Source organism: Telmatherina bonti (assembly GCF_933228915.1).
Source record: "Telmatherina bonti genome assembly, chromosome: 1".
Taxonomy (NCBI): domain Eukaryota; kingdom Metazoa; phylum Chordata; class Actinopteri; order Atheriniformes; family Telmatherinidae; genus Telmatherina; species Telmatherina bonti.
The window spans coordinates 4,133,771-4,152,350 of NC_136619.1; the positions used below are offsets into that span (position 1 = coordinate 4,133,771).

The 18,580-nt window shown below is 54.0% G+C and overlaps 1 protein-coding gene across 1 annotated transcript in view; it reads left to right on the forward strand.

Moving 5' to 3' along the window:
• The first annotated feature begins 396 nt into the window (after positions 1-396).
• The window catches only part of plekho2 (pleckstrin homology domain containing, family O member 2), a 41,111-nt gene continuing 22,927 nt past the window's right edge, over positions 397-18,580 (forward strand). Inside the window, exon 1 of the mRNA XM_079248459.1 lies at positions 397-572. Coding sequence (XP_079104585.1) covers positions 564-572 — 9 coding nt within the window. The 5' untranslated portion in view covers positions 397-563. The remainder of the gene's footprint in view (positions 573-18,580) is intronic.

Below are 18,580 nucleotides of genomic sequence, written 5' to 3' on the forward strand. Positions count from 1 at the left end.
CCCACCTCCATCCACACCTCCATCCCCACCTCCATCCACATCTCCATCCACACGTGGTTCAAGTCGTTCAACCCCTACGTCAACCCAACTCACCCCTACTGCGTTGTACACACATAGACATGCACATGCACACAGGTGCATAGACACACACCCATACCTTGGCAATCACACTCACACACACATACAGACACACACCTACAATTCTACACACACACACACAGACACACACCTACATTTCCAGTCTGGAGTTCCAATCTGATCCAGTAAGTCCAGCCTGATAACGGGGAAGGGCGCGCGCCCGCGCGCGGCCCTGCACGGTGCACACGTGAACGGGCTGCTCCTCCTCGACAGACATGAGAGTGAAAAGGACTCGAGCAGGAAAGCAGCGGAGGGAAACGATGCGACCCTCCGCGCCACAGTTCCTGCTTTTCTGCGTTTGCGCGTGATCATCGTGCCGTGACGTGCGCGCGCGGCTCAGCAGCAGCAACAAGTTTGTGACAAAGTGCGCCGTCGTGACATTTTGCGCCGGAGCTCGGCCACATAGCGGATCCTGGCCCTCTACCATGGAAGATGTGAGTAGTTCCTCGGCCACAAAGCTGCTTTTTATGCTTTCGGGAGGGTTAGGGTTGTGGGAGCAGCTGCTGGACCCCACCAGACCCGCTGGGGCACAAAAAGCCTTTATTCCAGTGTTGGTGTGACAAGGAAAGTTAGTTTGGTGTTGATATTCGTGGCAGGACCCTCCTGCCAGCTGCAGACCAGCCTCTTTGGCACGAAGCACCTGCTCACCTGTCAATCTAAACCAGCAACTTTTATTCCAGGAGAAACTCCGAGATCTGCGAACTCCGTGGAAAAAACGTACATTTTAGCGCAGCTCTACGTGTAGCCGTAAAATGGCAACCCTTACATCTGAAAAGCCAACCTGCTCTGAGTCCAGGGTGCTGCCGTGACTTCGGCTGCATCATATTTTCCATTTAGCTCGGATGTGAACCGCATTTCACCACTGGGCGTTGGGTTTGTTCTGGCCGGAGGGAAGGAGGAGGGCGGCGGGTCCCAGGCGGAGGGGGAAGCCGTCAGAAACGGACAGGTCTTAGTCGATAGATTATACCGGCGCCGAGTTTTATATGATAGACAGTTGTATCAGAATCGGGTTTGACAAGAGCTCAGTGTGTTTGACTTTTTCCATTAGAGGCAGAAAACCGTAATTTGCGGTATTTCTGAACGCAGTTTGGCGTAGCGCTGTCTCAGGGCAGGACACCAGTAAACAGGCTGGAAATAACAAGCACATTTGTACACAAGTCGTTAAAGGTCAGAAGCAGAAAAAACCAGAGTAAAACAACAACTACGCGTCTCAATGACAACAAGGCTTTTTGAGGAAGCGACTTTATAAGAAAGGGGAAGTAAAGCACCCACATGCCTCACCCACTGTGTGCAGACTTACTACACATTTCTCTCCTCTGATCAAGAGCAGTTCTTAACTTCTTCCCACCAGGCCTTCAGCAGATCACCTTTATGCTGTTTGTTTCTCCTGACTGCAGACTTTAAGGCCCGCAGACCAAGCAGCAGACGAGCATCATAAAGAGTTATCAGTGTCTGAAGCAGCAAGCTGCACTTCTGCTGCCATGTTCCAGGTTCATACGGGACCATAACTCACACTTTCAGCCAAAGTCACTGCACCGTGGTGATGAGTTTACGTTTTTGGCTTCCTGTGGTGGAGAAACGGGATTCAGTCACACTGAGATGGAGGTCGGTCTGCGTGGAGACTTCTTAGTGTTTAAGAATAGTCTCCTTTAAGCAGCAGCAGCCATGTCATCTGGACAGTTTGTGAAGTGAAAACATGAGGTCCAGTTGAGCGGTGACTGAACTGAAACTGTCTGAATGGGAAGCAGCGACAGATTGAAGAACAGAAAGCTCCTTTTGGAGAAGAGTTTTCAGTGTTGGAGCTGAAACTGTGTGTGATCCTCTTCTGGTTCACTGAGCCATGCCTTCTTTCTCTGTCCCACCACCGGGATCGTCGCCTCAGGACGATTATCTCATGTCTGCATCATCCTCGCCTCTGACTTACGGTTCATGTCGTGACGAATCAGCCTGACCCCTTCAGCAGGGGGGAAACAGACGGACACATTATGTGTTGGGCTGAAAACAATTATCCCCTCTCTGATGGCTCTGCACTCAGGGCCTCGCCACACAATGGTGCCCCTTACTGGGCCACTCGGACTGGGAAGCGCCTGTTTGAAAAGACAAGAAGGTCCTGATTGTGGAAGCCTGATGTTAGGACTCAGTCTGAGGAGAAGGAGCCAAATCTTCCTCTGGAAGATGTTTGGATAGTTTCTACTTTCAGCCCAAAGGGCTGGCGGAGGGTGAAATACCCCCCCCCATGCCGAGGGCCCTGAACCCCCGCCAGGCGGAGGGCCCTGAGAGTTGGTGGTTACTCAGCAGCTGAACTGAAACGATGATGGAGGAAGCCGTGAACAGCAGCGTATCCGCAGCGATCACACCGTGCTGCAACATGACCGAAAGGCGGATGTCCCTTCCTGCCGTTTGCTCCGACCCATCCGGACCTCAGTCAGGTGTCTGCTGGTGCATCGGCGTGCACGTAATCAGCTGCTGCTCTGGCTGCATGCTGAGGTGTGGCTTCCTCTCGTTAGGTGGTTCGTTCTGGACGTTTCTAGAGTTGTTGCTGTTTGAGTTTTTGTGGGGAAAAGCTGCTGATGGCTCTAAAACGAAGCTTCATTTAGCAGGAAAAGTGCTGAACTGCTCGGCAGGACAGGACGTCACTGGACAGCTGATACCGTGCACGCCGTGACCAAAGTGTACATAAAACTGCTGATGGTCTCAGCAGTTCCTCTTCTGACTCATTCAGGCTTCTTTGGAAACAACAGGAGTCATTTCTCAAGTGAATTCTCCCGAAGCGCCGCGGAGCCAGACGTCAGACTTGGATCTGTGAGCTGGATGTTTGTGGAACCGACTCGCTGACTGATGGTTTTAGGGTTAGAATCATCTCCTCCTCCTGACCTGCATGACTGTGAGCTCATCATGAGGGTTTGGACAGAAAGAGGGGGGCTGCTGTGTAGAAATGTTCTCATCAGGCTGCGGCCGCGTTGCAAAAATAGATTTCCTGCTTTAGTAATGGAGGTGTGACAAACGGCTGCATGGCAGCATTTACCTTATACAGAGTTCGATGAGTCTAGGACAGATTTAGAGTAGAAACTCTGCTTTCAGGTCTGATAGTGCTGAGTGGCAGGGACGGCGGGGGCCCCAGGAACCCCCCTGCAGCTCCGGGGCCCGTCCACGCCTTGCTGCAGAGCCTGTTTTAAGCTGAATGTGGAGGTTTGAGTGTCGGAGCGCATCATGAGGCTGAACTGGGTTGGACTAGAGGTGATAGCTGACATAAACTCACTAGTTATTTATATTATTCATTTGTCCAAATGAAACTCGGCTTTGTGAAAAGTGACATTTTTTAATGATTTGTCACATTCTCCAGACTGATGTCAGGCAGGCTGCGAAGCAGAGGATTCTGGGTCCTTCTGGCTGGGATCTGGCTGCAGATGCAGGTGTAAAACACACCTGTCTGTCTGCAGCAGCAGCACATCGTCACTGCTACTCTGTAAAACAGTAGTAATATGATAATAACACAGAGAAATACGGAGAATTTGATGGAAACAAGGCGAAGATTTAAAATTACATGAAAAATCGGAGGAAATATTAGATATTTTTATTTTTTAGAAAATCATTTAATTTTACATAAAAGACTCAAAGTATTTTTTTAACGCATCATATTTTCATAAACTGTCATTATAATGGAAGTTAAGCCTCTAAATCCGTAGGAAACCCCGTTAATCCTGACGGAGCTGCGAGCTCGTGTTCAGGACGCCGCCGGCTGGAGGACGACCTTCCACACATCAGCTTTCCTCTCAGCTCGCTGGCGTCTACAGGACACACTCGTCTTCCAGCAGGACACACTCGTCTTCCAGCCCATGGCGCTGTACGGTGTCAGACATGATGAGCACGATGAGCTGGGCTCGTGTTCGAACCCCTGACCAGGTCCTGCAGGACTTCCTGCCGTCTCCCTGACGGTAAAACATTCCTCAGTGTTTAGAAAATAAAGGAAAACGGCTGGAAAATAATGAAGAAATAAATTAATCAGAGGATTCAACCTGATGCAGGTGGATGGACGGTTTCCCTTCATCTGCAGCGCCGCCGCCACCTTTATCCGTTTCCAGCCTCTGATTCAGCCACGACTTCCACATGGAATAAAACCTTCCACTCTTGGCTGTCGTGGTGTTTGTGGTCGTTATTCCGGCTGAAAGGCGTGGTTGTTGTGTTAGTGGGCGGAGCCAAGGCGGCTCAGGGGCAAGTCGGTTGGATGTAGCCGTGAAGAGATCCCAACTTCTGAATATTTCTGGCTGTAAGTTTGACTGAAGCGTTTGTGCGGGAGGCCGCTGCAGCGTCTGGACCAGCTGCTCCGTCAGGCTGGGAAACCCTGGAGGGATACAGAGTAGGGGCCCCCAACTGTGGACCTCAAGGGCCGCAGGAGCTACATGTTTCCTTGCTGCAACACACTTGATCAGAGTAATCAGAACTCCGCATCAAGCTGAGGTAATGAATCGGCATCAGGTGCGTTGCAGCAGGGAAACGTAGATCCTGCGGAGCGGGGTCAGAGACTCCTGTTCAGGAGGATGAAGCGGCGGGCTCGGGGCAGAGGGGCCCTCCTGGGGGCCTCCATGTTCCCAGACTTTTCCATTCAGCAGTAAAAAGCTGAACTAAAAGACTCGGAGTGAAAATAAAGGAATAAACTCCGTTCAGGTGTTAATAAAGTTATTTATGAAGTTATTTCCTGTTTTTCCACACGATGTTTCCGTCGTCCTTCTGGAACATTAGTGGAGTTTCTCGTTGTTTATCTGCTGCAGCCACGCTGCATCTTTTTACTTACTGGCTTCATGTTGCATCGAGCAGCTCACTGTCACACTGTGACAAGGAAGTTGTTCCCAACACAGTTACGTGAAGCGTCTTGAAGGTCAGGATGCCGAGTGGGACTCCGCCCACCCTGACCCCTCCCCCTGCGGGGGCCGAAGCTCCAGGAAGGCGGTGGTGAGGTCGAGCTGGGCTGGTCAGGAGGAAAAGCAATGAATGCCAGATGTGCTGTGAGGCAACATTTCATCAGAAGCACATGTCTGCTGAGGTGTGTCTCTCCACTCTGTCTTTAGCGTGATGTTTGAACTTCACGCAAACCAAACACTTTGTCCCGCCCACGATGGCCGATCTGGACTCGCCTCTCCCCGCACGGCCAGCAGCCTGCAGAAACATGTGCGGTTTACAGATAAACCTTTTCTTAGTGCTGTGGTGCACAGCTGACTTCCTGTGCAGCTCCATAACTTACATCTGGTATCTGTGGCTGCAGGTCTGTAGCTGCAGGTCTGTAACTGCGGGTCTGTAAGTGCAGGTCTTTAGCTGCAGGTCTGTAACTGCAGGTCTGTCTCTGCAGGTCTGTCTCTGCAGGTCTATAGCTGCAGGTCTGTAGCTGCAGGTCTGTCTCTGCAGGTCTGTCTCTGCAGGTCTGTAACTGCAGGTCTGTAACTGCAGGTCTGTAGCTGCAGGTCTGTAGCTGCAGGTCTGTAACTGCAGGTCTGTAGCTGCAGGTCTGTAGCTGCAGGTCTGTAACTGCAGGTCTGTAGCTGCAGGTCTGTAGCTGCAGGTCTGTAGCTGCAGGTCTGTAGCTGCGGGTCTGTAACTGCGGGTCTGTAACTGCGGGTCTGTAACTGCGGGTCTGTAAGTGCGGGTCTGTAACTGCAGGTCTGTAACTGCGGGTCTGTAACTGCAGGTCTGTAGCTGCAGGTCTGTCGCTGCAGGTCTGTCGCTGCAGGTCTGTCGCTGCAGGTCTGTAACTGCAGGTCTGTCTCTGCAGGTCTGTCTCTGCAGGTCTGTAACTGCAGGTCTGTCGCTGCAGGTCTGTCGCTGCAGGTCTGTCGCTGCAGGTCTGTAGCTGCAGGTCTGTAACTGCAGGTCTGTAGCTGCAGGTCTGTAACTGCAAGTCTGTAACTGCAGGTCTGTGGCTGCAGGTCTGTAGCTGCAGGTCTGTAACTGCAGGTCTGTAACTGCTGGTCTGTAACTGCTGGTCTGTAGCTGCAGGTCTGTAACTGCAGGTCTGTGGCTGCAGGTCTGTAGCTGCAGGTCTGTGGCTGCAGGTCTGTGGCTGCAGGTCTGTAGCTGCAGGTCTGTGGCTGCAGGTCTGTGGCTGCAGGTCTGTAGCTGCAGGTCTGTGGCTGCAGGTCTGTCACTGCAAGTCTGTCACTGCAGGTCTGTCACTGCAGGTCTGTCACTGCAGGTCTGTAGCTGCAGGTCTGTAACTGCAGGTCTGTCGCTGCAGGTCTGTCGCTGCAGGTCTGTAACTGCAGGTCTGTAACTGCAGGTCTGTAACTGCAGGTCTGTAGCTGCAGGTCTGTAACTGCAGGTCTGTAACTGCAGGTCTGTAACTGCAGGTCTGTGGCTGCAGGTCTGTGGCTGCAGGTCTGTGGCTGCAGGTCTGTCTCTGCAGGTCTGTGGCTGCTGGTCTGTAGCTGCAGGTCTGTAACTGCAGGTCTGTCTCTGCAGGTCTGTGGCTGCAGGTCTGTCTCTGCAGGAGGTCTGTAGCTGCAGGTCTGTGGCTGCAGGTCTGTGGCTGCAGGTCTGTCTCTGCAGGTCTGTCTCTGCAGGTCTGTCGCTGCAGGTCTGTCGCTGCAGGTCTGTAACTGCAGGTCTGTGGCTGCAGGTCTGTGGCTGCAGGTCTGTCTCTGCAGGTCTGTCTCTGCAGGTCTGTCTCTGCAGGTCTGTGGCTGCAGGTCTGTGGCTGCAGGTCTGTAGCTGCAGGTCTGTCTCTGCAGGTCTGTGGCTGCAGGTCTGTAGCTGCAGGTCTGTCGCTGCAGGTCTGTAACTGCAGGTCTGTCTCTGCAGGTCTGTGGCTGCAGGTCTGTAACTGCAGGTCTGTCTCTGCAGGTCTGTGGCTGCAGGTCTGTGGCTGCAGGTCTGTAGCTGCAGATCTGTAACTGCAGGTCTGTAGCTGCAGGTCTGTAACTGCAGATCTGTAACTGCAGGTCTGTAACTGCAGGTCTGTAACTGCAGGTCTGTCGCTGCAGGTCTGTAGCTGCAGGTCTGTAGATGCAGGTCTGTAACTGCAGGTCTGTAGCTGCGGGTCTGTAACTGCGGGTCTGTAACTGCGGGTCTGTAACTGCAGGTCTGTAGCTGCAGGTCTGTAACTGCAGGTCTGTAACTGCAGGTCTGTAACTGCAGGTCTGTAACTGCAGGTCTGTAGCTGCAGGTCTGTAACTGCTTTTCTATAACTGCAGGTCTGTAACTGCTTTACTGTAACTGCTTTTCTATAACTGCAGGTCTGTAACTGCTGGTCTGTAACTGCAGGTCTGTCGCTGCAAGTCTGTCGCTGCAGGTCTGTCGCTGCAGGTCTGTCGCTGCAGGTCTGTAACTGCAGGTCTGTAACTGCAGGTCTGTAACTGCAGGTCTGTCGCTGCAGGTCTGTAACTGCAGGTCTGTCTCTGCAGGTCTGTGGCTGCAGGTCTGTGGCTGCAGGTCTGTAGCTGCAGGTCTGTCTCTGCAGGTCTGTCTCTGCAGGTCTGTGGCTGCAGGTCTGTAGCTGCAGGTCTGTAACTGCAGGTCTGTAACTGCAGGTCTGTGGCTGCAGGTCTGTGGCTGCAGGTCTGTGGCTGCAGGTCTGTAACTGCAGGTCTGTCTCTGCAGGTCTGTGGCTGCAGGTCTGTGGCTGCAGGTCTGTAGCTGCAGATCTGTAACTGCAGGTCTGTAGCTGCAGGTCTGTAACTGCAGATCTGTAACTGCAGGTCTGTAACTGCAGGTCTGTAACTGCAGGTCTGTAACTGCAGGTCTGTCGCTGCAGGTCTGTAGCTGCAGGTCTGTAGATGCAGGTCTGTAACTGCAGGTCTGTAGCTGCGGGTCTGTAGCTGCGGGTCTGTAGCTGCGGGTCTGTAGCTGCAGGTCTGTAGCTGCAGGTCTGTAGCTGCAGGTCTGTAGCTGCAGGTCTGTAACTGCAGGTCTGTAACTGCAGGTCTGTAGCTGCAGGTCTGTAACTGCTTTTCTATAACTGCAGGTCTGTAACTGCTTTACTGTAACTGCTTTTCTATAACTGCAGGTCTGTAACTGCTGGTCTGTAACTGCAGGTCTGTCGCTGCAGGTCTGTCGCTGCAGGTCTGTAGCTGCAGGTCTGTAGCTGCAGGTCTGTAACTGCAGGTCTGTCGCTGCAGGTCTGTAACTGCAGGTCTGTAACTGCAGGTCTGTCTCTGCAGGTCTGTGGCTGCAGGTCTGTGGCTGCAGGTCTGTCTCTGCAGGTCTGTGGCTGCAGGTCTGTGGCTGCAGGTCTGTCTCTGCAGGTCTGTGGCTGCAGGTCTGTAGCTGCAGGTCTGTAGCTGCAGGTCTGTCTCTGCAGGTCTGTGGCTGCAGGTGTGTAGCTGCAGGTCTGTAGCTGCAGGTCTGTAACTGCAGGTCTGTGGCTGCAGGTCTGTGGCTGCAGGTCTGTGGCTGCAGGTCTGTCTCTGCAGGTCTGTGGCTGCAGGTCTGTAGCTGCAGGAGGTCTGTAACTGCAGGTCTGTCTCTGCAGGTCTGTAGCTGCAGGTCTGTAGCTGCAGGTCTGTCGCTGCAGGTCTGTAACTGCAGGTCTGTCTCTGCAGGTCTGTGGCTGCAGGTCTGTCTCTGCAGATCTGTAACTGCAGATCTGTAACTGCAGATCTGTAACTGCAGGTCTGTAACTGCAGGTCTGTCGCTGCAGGTCTGTCGCTGCAGGTCTGTAGATGCAGGTCTGTAGATGCAGGTCTGTAGCTGCGGGTCTGTAGCTGCGGGTCTGTAACTGCGGGTCTGTAACTGCAGGTCTGTAGCTGCAGGTCTGTAACTGCAGGTCTGTAACTGCAGGTCTGTAGCTGCAGGTCTGTAGCTGCAGGTCTGTAACTGCAGGTCTGTAGCTGCAGGTCTGTAACTGCTTTTCTATAACTGCAGGTCTGTAACTGCTTTACTGTAACTGCTTTTCTATAACTGCAGGTCTGTAGCTGCAGGTCTGTCGCTGCAGGTCTGTCGCTGCAGGTCTGTCGCTGCAGGTCTGTCGCTGCAGGTCTGTAACTGCAGGTCTGTAGCTGCAGGTCTGTAACTGCAGGTCTGTAACTGCAGGTCTGTCGCTGCAGGTCTGTAACTGCAGGTCTGTAACTGCAGGTCTGTCTCTGCAGGTCTGTGGCTGCAGGTCTGTGGCTGCAGGTCTGTGGCTGCAGGTCTGTCTCTGCAGGTCTGTGGCTGCAGGTCTGTAGCTGCAGGTCTGTAGCTGCAGGTCTGTCTCTGCAGGTCTGTGGCTGCAGGTCTGTGGCTGCAGGTCTGTAGCTGCAGGTCTGTAGCTGCAGGTCTGTAACTTCAGGTCTGTCTCTGCAGGTCTGTAGCTGCAGGTCTGTAACTGCAGGTCTGTAGCTGCAGGTCTGTAACTGCAGGTCTGTAGCTGCAGGTCTGTAGCTGCAGGTCTGTAACTGCAGGTCTGTAACTGCAGGTCTGTAGCTGCAGATCTGTAACTGCAGGTCTGTAACTGCAGGTCTGTCGCTGCAGGTCTGTAACTGCAGGTCTGTAACTGCAGGTCTGTAGCTGCAGATCTGTAACTGCAGGTCTGTAGCTGCAGGTCTGTAGCTGCAGGTCTGTAACTGCAGGTCTGTAACTGCAGGTCTGTAACTGCAGGTCTGTAGCTGCAGGTCTGTCGCTGCAGGTCTGTCGCTGCAGGTCTGTAGATGCAGGTCTGTAACTGCAGGTCTGTAGCTGCGGGTCTGTAAGTGCGGGTCTTTAGCTGCAGGTCTTTAGCTGCGGGTCTGTAACTGCGGGTCTGTAACTGCGGGTCTGTAACTGCAGGTCTGTAGCTGCTGGTCTATAGCTGCAGGTCTGTAGCTGCAGGTCTGTAGCTGCGGGTCTGTAGCTGCAGGTCTGTAGCTGCGGGTCTGTAGCTGCAGGTCTGTAGCTGCAGGTCTGTCGCTGCAGGTCTGTCGCTGCAGGTCTGTCGCTGCAGGTCTGTAACTGCAGGTCTGTCTCTGCAGGTCTGTCTCTGCAGGTCTGTAACTGCAGGTCTGTCGCTGCAGGTCTGTCGCTGCAGGTCTGTCGCTGCAGGTCTGTCGCTGCAGGTCTGTAACTGCAGGTCTGTAGCTGCAGGTCTGTAACTGCAAGTCTGTAACTGCAGGTCTGTGGCTGCAGGTCTGTAGCTGCAGGTCTGTAACTGCAGGTCTGTAACTGCTGGTCTGTAACTGCTGGTCTGTAGCTGCAGGTCTGTAACTGCAGGTCTGTGGCTGCAGGTCTGTAGCTGCAGGTCTGTGGCTGCAGGTCTGTGGCTGCAGGTCTGTAGCTGCAGGTCTGTGGCTGCAGGTCTGTGGCTGCAGGTCTGTGGCTGCAGGTCTGTGGCTGCAGGTCTGTCACTGCAAGTCTGTCACTGCAGGTCTGTCACTGCAGGTCTGTCACTGCAGGTCTGTAGCTGCAGGTCTGTAACTGCAGGTCTGTCGCTGCAGGTCTGTCGCTGCAGGTCTGTCGCTGCAGGTCTGTAACTGCAGGTCTGTAACTGCAGGTCTGTAGCTGCAGGTCTGTAACTGCAGGTCTGTAACTGCAGGTCTGTAACTGCAGGTCTGTGGCTGCAGGTCTGTGGCTGCAGGTCTGTGGCTGCAGGTCTGTCTCTGCAGGTCTGTGGCTGCTGGTCTGTAGCTGCAGGTCTGTAACTGCAGGTCTGTCTCTGCAGGTCTGTGGCTGCAGGTCTGTCTCTGCAGGAGGTCTGTAGCTGCAGGTCTGTGGCTGCAGGTCTGTGGCTGCAGGTCTGTCTCTGCAGGTCTGTCTCTGCAGGTCTGTCGCTGCAGGTCTGTCGCTGCAGGTCTGTAACTGCAGGTCTGTGGCTGCAGGTCTGTGGCTGCAGGTCTGTCTCTGCAGGTCTGTCTCTGCAGGTCTGTCTCTGCAGGTCTGTGGCTGCAGGTCTGTGGCTGCAGGTCTGTAGCTGCAGGTCTGTCTCTGCAGGTCTGTGGCTGCAGGTCTGTAGCTGCAGGTCTGTCGCTGCAGGTCTGTAACTGCAGGTCTGTCTCTGCAGGTCTGTGGCTGCAGGTCTGTAACTGCAGGTCTGTCTCTGCAGGTCTGTGGCTGCAGGTCTGTGGCTGCAGGTCTGTAGCTGCAGATCTGTAACTGCAGGTCTGTAGCTGCAGGTCTGTAACTGCAGATCTGTAACTGCAGGTCTGTAACTGCAGGTCTGTAACTGCAGGTCTGTCGCTGCAGGTCTGTAGCTGCAGGTCTGTAGATGCAGGTCTGTAACTGCAGGTCTGTAGCTGCGGGTCTGTAACTGCGGGTCTGTAACTGCGGGTCTGTAACTGCAGGTCTGTAGCTGCAGGTCTGTAACTGCAGGTCTGTAACTGCAGGTCTGTAACTGCAGGTCTGTAACTGCAGGTCTGTAGCTGCAGGTCTGTAACTGCTTTTCTATAACTGCAGGTCTGTAACTGCTTTACTGTAACTGCTTTTCTATAACTGCAGGTCTGTAACTGCTGGTCTGTAACTGCAGGTCTGTCGCTGCAAGTCTGTCGCTGCAGGTCTGTCGCTGCAGGTCTGTCGCTGCAGGTCTGTAACTGCAGGTCTGTAACTGCAGGTCTGTAACTGCAGGTCTGTCGCTGCAGGTCTGTAACTGCAGGTCTGTCTCTGCAGGTCTGTGGCTGCAGGTCTGTGGCTGCAGGTCTGTAGCTGCAGGTCTGTCTCTGCAGGTCTGTCTCTGCAGGTCTGTGGCTGCAGGTCTGTAGCTGCAGGTCTGTAACTGCAGGTCTGTAACTGCAGGTCTGTGGCTGCAGGTCTGTGGCTGCAGGTCTGTGGCTGCAGGTCTGTAACTGCAGGTCTGTCTCTGCAGGTCTGTGGCTGCAGGTCTGTGGCTGCAGGTCTGTAGCTGCAGATCTGTAACTGCAGGTCTGTAGCTGCAGGTCTGTAACTGCAGATCTGTAACTGCAGGTCTGTAACTGCAGGTCTGTAACTGCAGGTCTGTAACTGCAGGTCTGTCGCTGCAGGTCTGTAGCTGCAGGTCTGTAGATGCAGGTCTGTAACTGCAGGTCTGTAGCTGCGGGTCTGTAGCTGCGGGTCTTTAGCTGCGGGTCTGTAGCTGCAGGTCTGTAGCTGCAGGTCTGTAGCTGCAGGTCTGTAGCTGCAGGTCTGTAACTGCAGGTCTGTAACTGCAGGTCTGTAGCTGCAGGTCTGTAACTGCTTTTCTATAACTGCAGGTCTGTAACTGCTTTACTGTAACTGCTTTTCTATAACTGCAGGTCTGTAACTGCTGGTCTGTAACTGCAGGTCTGTCGCTGCAGGTCTGTCGCTGCAGGTCTGTAGCTGCAGGTCTGTAGCTGCAGGTCTGTAACTGCAGGTCTGTCGCTGCAGGTCTGTAACTGCAGGTCTGTAACTGCAGGTCTGTCTCTGCAGGTCTGTGGCTGCAGGTCTGTGGCTGCAGGTCTGTCTCTGCAGGTCTGTGGCTGCAGGTCTGTGGCTGCAGGTCTGTCTCTGCAGGTCTGTGGCTGCAGGTCTGTAGCTGCAGGTCTGTAGCTGCAGGTCTGTCTCTGCAGGTCTGTGGCTGCAGGTGTGTAGCTGCAGGTCTGTAGCTGCAGGTCTGTAACTGCAGGTCTGTGGCTGCAGGTCTGTGGCTGCAGGTCTGTGGCTGCAGGTCTGTCTCTGCAGGTCTGTGGCTGCAGGTCTGTAGCTGCAGGAGGTCTGTAACTGCAGGTCTGTCTCTGCAGGTCTGTAGCTGCAGGTCTGTAGCTGCAGGTCTGTCGCTGCAGGTCTGTAACTGCAGGTCTGTCTCTGCAGGTCTGTGGCTGCAGGTCTGTCTCTGCAGATCTGTAACTGCAGATCTGTAACTGCAGATCTGTAACTGCAGGTCTGTAACTGCAGGTCTGTCGCTGCAGGTCTGTCGCTGCAGGTCTGTAGATGCAGGTCTGTAGATGCAGGTCTGTAGCTGCGGGTCTGTAGCTGCGGGTCTGTAACTGCGGGTCTGTAACTGCAGGTCTGTAGCTGCAGGTCTGTAACTGCAGGTCTGTAACTGCAGGTCTGTAGCTGCAGGTCTGTAGCTGCAGGTCTGTAACTGCAGGTCTGTAGCTGCAGGTCTGTAACTGCTTTTCTATAACTGCAGGTCTGTAACTGCTTTACTGTAACTGCTTTTCTATAACTGCAGGTCTGTAGCTGCAGGTCTGTCGCTGCAGGTCTGTCGCTGCAGGTCTGTCGCTGCAGGTCTGTCGCTGCAGGTCTGTAACTGCAGGTCTGTAGCTGCAGGTCTGTAACTGCAGGTCTGTAACTGCAGGTCTGTCGCTGCAGGTCTGTAACTGCAGGTCTGTAACTGCAGGTCTGTCTCTGCAGGTCTGTGGCTGCAGGTCTGTGGCTGCAGGTCTGTGGCTGCAGGTCTGTCTCTGCAGGTCTGTAGCTGCAGGTCTGTAGCTGCAGGTCTGTCTCTGCAGGTCTGTGGCTGCAGGTCTGTGGCTGCAGGTCTGTAGCTGCAGGTCTGTAGCTGCAGGTCTGTAACTTCAGGTCTGTCTCTGCAGGTCTGTAGCTGCAGGTCTGTAACTGCAGGTCTGTAGCTGCAGGTCTGTAACTGCAGGTCTGTAGCTGCAGGTCTGTAACTGCAGGTCTGTAACTGCAGGTCTGTAGCTGCAGATCTGTAACTGCAGGTCTGTAACTGCAGGTCTGTCGCTGCAGGTCTGTAACTGCAGGTCTGTAACTGCAGGTCTGTAGCTGCAGATCTGTAACTGCAGGTCTGTAGCTGCAGGTCTGTAGCTGCAGGTCTGTAACTGCAGGTCTGTAACTGCAGGTCTGTAACTGCAGGTCTGTAGCTGCAGGTCTGTCGCTGCAGGTCTGTCGCTGCAGGTCTGTAGATGCAGGTCTGTAACTGCAGGTCTGTAGCTGCGGGTCTGTAAGTGCGGGTCTTTAGCTGCAGGTCTTTAGCTGCAGGTCTGTAACTGCGGGTCTGTAACTGCGGGTCTGTAACTGCAGGTCTGTAGCTGCTGGTCTATAGCTGCAGGTCTGTAGCTGCAGGTCTGTAGCTGCGGGTCTGTAGCTGCAGGTCTGTAGCTGCGGGTCTGTAACTGCAGGTCTGTAAGTGCAGGTCTTTAGCTGCAGGTCTGTAACTGCAGGTCTGTAACTGCGGGTCTGTAGCTGCTGGTCTGTAGCTGCAGGTCTATAGCTGCAGGTCTGTAGCTGCAGGTCTGTAGCTGCAGGTCTGTAACTGCAGGTCTGTAGCTGCAGGTCTGTAGCTGCAGGTCTGTAACTCCAGGTCTGTAACTGCAGGTCTGTAACTGCAGGTCTGTAGCTGCAGATCTGTAACTGCAGGTCTGTAGCTGCAGATCTTTAACTGCAGGTCTGTAGCTGCAGGTCTGTAACTGCAGGTCTGTAACTGCAGGTCTGTAGCTGCAGGTCTGTCGCTGCAGGTCTGTCGCTGCAGGTCTGTAGATGCAGGTCTGTAGCTGCTGGTCTGTAGCTGCTGGTCTGTAACTGCGGGTCTGTAACTGCGGGTCTGTAAGTGCAGGTCTTTAGCTGCAGGTCTGTAACTGCAGGTCTGTAACTGCGGGTCTGTAACTGCAGGTCTGTAGCTGCTGGTCTGTAGCTGCAGGTCTGTAGCTGCAGGTCTGTAGCTGCAGGTCTGTAACTGCAGGTCTGTAGCTGCAGGTCTGTAACTGCAGGTCTGTAGCTGCAGGTCTGTAGCTGCAGGTCTGTAGCTGCAGGTCTGTAACTGCTCTTCTATAACTGCAGGTCTGTAACTGCTTTTCTATAACTGCAGGTCTGTAACTGCTGGTCTGTAACTGCAGGTCTGTAACTGCTTTACTGTAACTGCTTTTCTATAACTGCAGGTCTGTCTCTGCAGGTCTGTCTCTGCAGGTCTGTGGCTGCAGGTCTGTAACTGCAGGTCTGTAGCTGCAGGTCTGTAACTGCAGGTCTGTCTCTGCAGGTCTGTGGCTGCAGGTCTGTGGCTGCAGGTCTGTAGCTGCAGGTCTGTAGCTGCAGGTCTGTAACTGCAGGTCTGTCTCTGCAGGTCTGTGGCTGCAGGTCTGTAGCTGCAGGTCTGTGGCTGCAGGTCTGTGGCTGCAGGTCTGTGGCTGCAGGTCTGTAGCTGCAGGTCTGTAGCTGCAGGTCTGTAGCTGCAGGTCTGTAGCTGCAGATCTGTAACTGCAGGTCTGTAACTGCAGGTCTGTAGCTGCAGGTCTGTAGCTGCTGATCTGTAACTGCAGGTCTGTAACTGCAGGTCTGTCGCTGCAGGTCTGTAGATGCAGGTCTGTAACTGCAGGTCTGTAGCTGCAGGTCTGTAACTGCGGGTCTGTAACTGCAGGTCTGTAGCTGCAGATCTGTAACTGCAGGTCTGTAGCTGCAGATCTGTAACTGCAGGTCTGTAGCTGCAGGTCTGTAGCTGCTGGTCTGTAACTGCAGATCTGTAACTGCAGGTCTGTAACTGCAGGTCTGTAACTGCAGGTCTGTCGATGCAGGTCTGTAACTGCAGGTCTGTAGCTGCAGGTCTGTAACTGCAGGTCTGTAACTGCGGGTCTGTAACTGCGGGTCTGTAAGTGCAGGTCTTTAGCTGCAGGTCTGTAACTGCAGGTCTGTAACTGCAGGTCTGTAGCTGCTGGTCTATAGCTGCAGGTCTGTAGCTGCAGGTCTGTAGCTGCAGGTCTGTAACTGCAGGTCTGTAGCTGCAGGTCTGTAGCTGCAGGTCTGTTGCTGCAGGTCTGTAGCTGCAGGTCTGTAGCTGCAGGTCTGTCGCTGCAGGTCTGTAGCTGCAGGTCTGTAACTGCAGGTCTGTAGCTGCAGGTCTGTAACTGCAGGTCTGTAACTGCAGGTCTGTAGCTGCAGGTCTGTAACTGCTTTACTGTAACTGCAGGTCTGTAACTGCTTTACTGTAACTGCTTTTCTATAACTGCAGGTCTGTAACTGCAGGTCTGTAACTGCAGGTCTGTAGCTGCAGGTCTGTAGCTGCAGGTCTGTAGCTGCAGGTCTGTAACTGCAGGTCTGTAGCTGCAGGTCTGTAACTGCAGGTCTGTAGCTGCAGGTCTGTAACTGCAGGTCTGTCTCTGCAGGTCTGTGGCTGCAGGTCTGTGGCTGCAGGTCTGTAGCTGCAGGTCTGTCTCTGCAGGTCTGTGGCTGCAGGTCTGTAACTGCAGGTCTGTGGCTGCAGGTCTGTGGCTGCAGGTCTGTGGCTGCAGGTCTGTAACTGCAGGTCTGTCTCTGCAGGTCTGTGGCTGCAGGTCTGTGGCTGCAGGTCTGTAGCTGCAGATCTGTAACTGCAGGTCTGTAGCTGCAGGTCTGTAACTGCAGATCTGTAACTGCAGGTCTGTAACTGCAGGTCTGTAACTGCAGGTCTGTCGCTGCAGGTCTGTAGCTGCAGGTCTGTAGATGCAGGTCTGTAACTGCAGGTCTGTAGCTGCAGGTCTGTAGCTGCGGGTCTGTAGCTGCGGGTCTGTAGCTGCGGGTCTGTAACTGCGGGTCTGTAGCTGCAGGTCTGTAGCTGCAGGTCTGTAACTGCAGGTCTGTAACTGCGGGTCTGTAGCTGCAGGTCTGTAACTGCTTTTCTATAACTGCAGGTCTGTAACTGCTTTACTGTAACTGCTTTTCTATAACTGCAGGTCTGTAACTGCTGGTCTGTAACTGCAGGTCTGTCGCTGCAGGTCTGTCGCTGCAGGTCTGTAGCTGCAGGTCTGTAACTGCAGGTCTGTCGCTGCAGGTCTGTAACTGCAGGTCTGTAACTGCAGGTCTGTCTCTGCAGGTCTGTGGCTGCAGGTCTGTGGCTGCAGGTCTGTGGCTGCAGGTCTGTCTCTGCAGGTCTGTGGCTGCAGGTCTGTAGCTGCAGGTCTGTCGCTGCAGGTCTGTCTCTGCAGGTCTGTGGCTGCAGGTGTGTAGCTGCAGGTCTGTAGCTGCAGGTCTGTAACTGCAGGTCTGTGGCTGCAGGTCTGTGGCTGCAGGTCTGTGGCTGCAGGTCTGTCTCTGCAGGTCTGTGGCTGCAGGTCTGTAGCTGCAGGAGGTCTGTAACTGCAGGTCTGTCTCTGCAGGTCTGTCGCTGCAGGTCTGTAGCTGCAGGTCTGTCGCTGCAGGTCTGTAACTGCAGGTCTGTCTCTGCAGGTCTGTGGCTGCAGGTCTGTCTCTGCAGATCTGTAACTGCAGATCTGTAACTGCAGATCTGTAACTGCAGATCTGTAACTGCAGGTCTGTCGCTGCAGGTCTGTCGCTGCAGGTCTGTAGATGCAGGTCTGTAGATGCGGGTCTGTAGCTGCGGGTCTGTAGCTGCGGGTCTGTAGCTGCGGGTCTGTAACTGCGGGTCTGTAACTGCAGGTCTGTAGCTGCAGGTCTGTAACTGCAGGTCTGTAGCTGCAGGTCTGTAGCTGCAGGTCTGTAGCTGCAGGTCTGTAACTGCAGGTCTGTAGCTGCAGGTCTGTAACTGCTTTTCTATAACTGCAGGTCTGTAACTGCTTTACTGTAACTGCTTTTCTATAACTGCAGGTCTGTAGCTGCAGGTCTGTAACTGCAGGTCTGTCGCTGCAGGTCTGTCGCTGCAGGTCTGTCGCTGCAGGTCTGTAACTGCAGGTCTGTCGCTGCAGGTCTGTAACTGCAGGTCTGTAGCTGCAGGTCTGTAACTGCAGGTCTGTAACTGCAGGTCTGTCGCTGCAGGTCTGTAACTGCAGGTCTGTAACTGCAGGTCTGTAACTGCAGGTCTGTGGCTGCAGGTCTGTGGCTGCAGGTCTGTGGCTGCAGGTCTGTCTCTGCAGGTCTGTGGCTGCAGGTCTGTAGCTGCAGGTCTGTAGCTGCAGGTCTGTCTCTGCAGGTCTGTGGCTGCAGGTCTGTGGCTGCAGGTCTGTAGCTGCAGGTCTGTAGCTGCAGGTCTGTAACTTCAGGTCTGTAGCTGCAGGTCTGTAACTGCAGGTCTGTAGCTGCAGGTCTGTAACTGCAGGTCTGTAGCTGCAGGTCTGTAACTGCAGGTCTGTAACTGCAGGTCTGTAGCTGCAGATCTGTAACTGCAGGTCTGTAACTGCAGGTCTGTCGCTGCAGGTCTGTAACTGCAGGTCTGTAACTGCAGGTCTGTAGCTGCAGATCTGTAACTGCAGGTCTGTAGCTGCAGATCTGTAGCTGCAGGTCTGTAACTGCAGGTCTGTAACTGCAGGTCTGTAGCTGCAGGTCTGTAGCTGCAGGTCTGTCGCTGCAGGTCTGTCGCTGCAGGTCTGTAGATGCAGGTCTGTAACTGCAGGTCTGTAACTGCAGGTCTGTAGCTGCTGGTCTATAGCTGCAGGTCTGTAGCTGCAGGTCTGTAGCTGCGGGTCTGTAACTGCAGGTCTGTAAGTGCAGGTCTTTAGCTGCAGGTCTGTAACTGCAGGTCTGTAACTGCGGGTCTGTAGCTGCTGGTCTGTAGCTGCAGGTCTATAGCTGCAGGTCTGTAGCTGCAGGTCTGTAGCTGCAGGTCTGTAACTGCAGGTCTGTAACTGCAGGTCTGTAGCTGCAGGTCTGTAACTCCAGGTCTGTAACTGCAGGTCTGTAACTGCAGGTCTGTAGCTGCAGATCTGTAACTGCAGGTCTGTAGCTGCAGATCTTTAACTGCAGGTCTGTA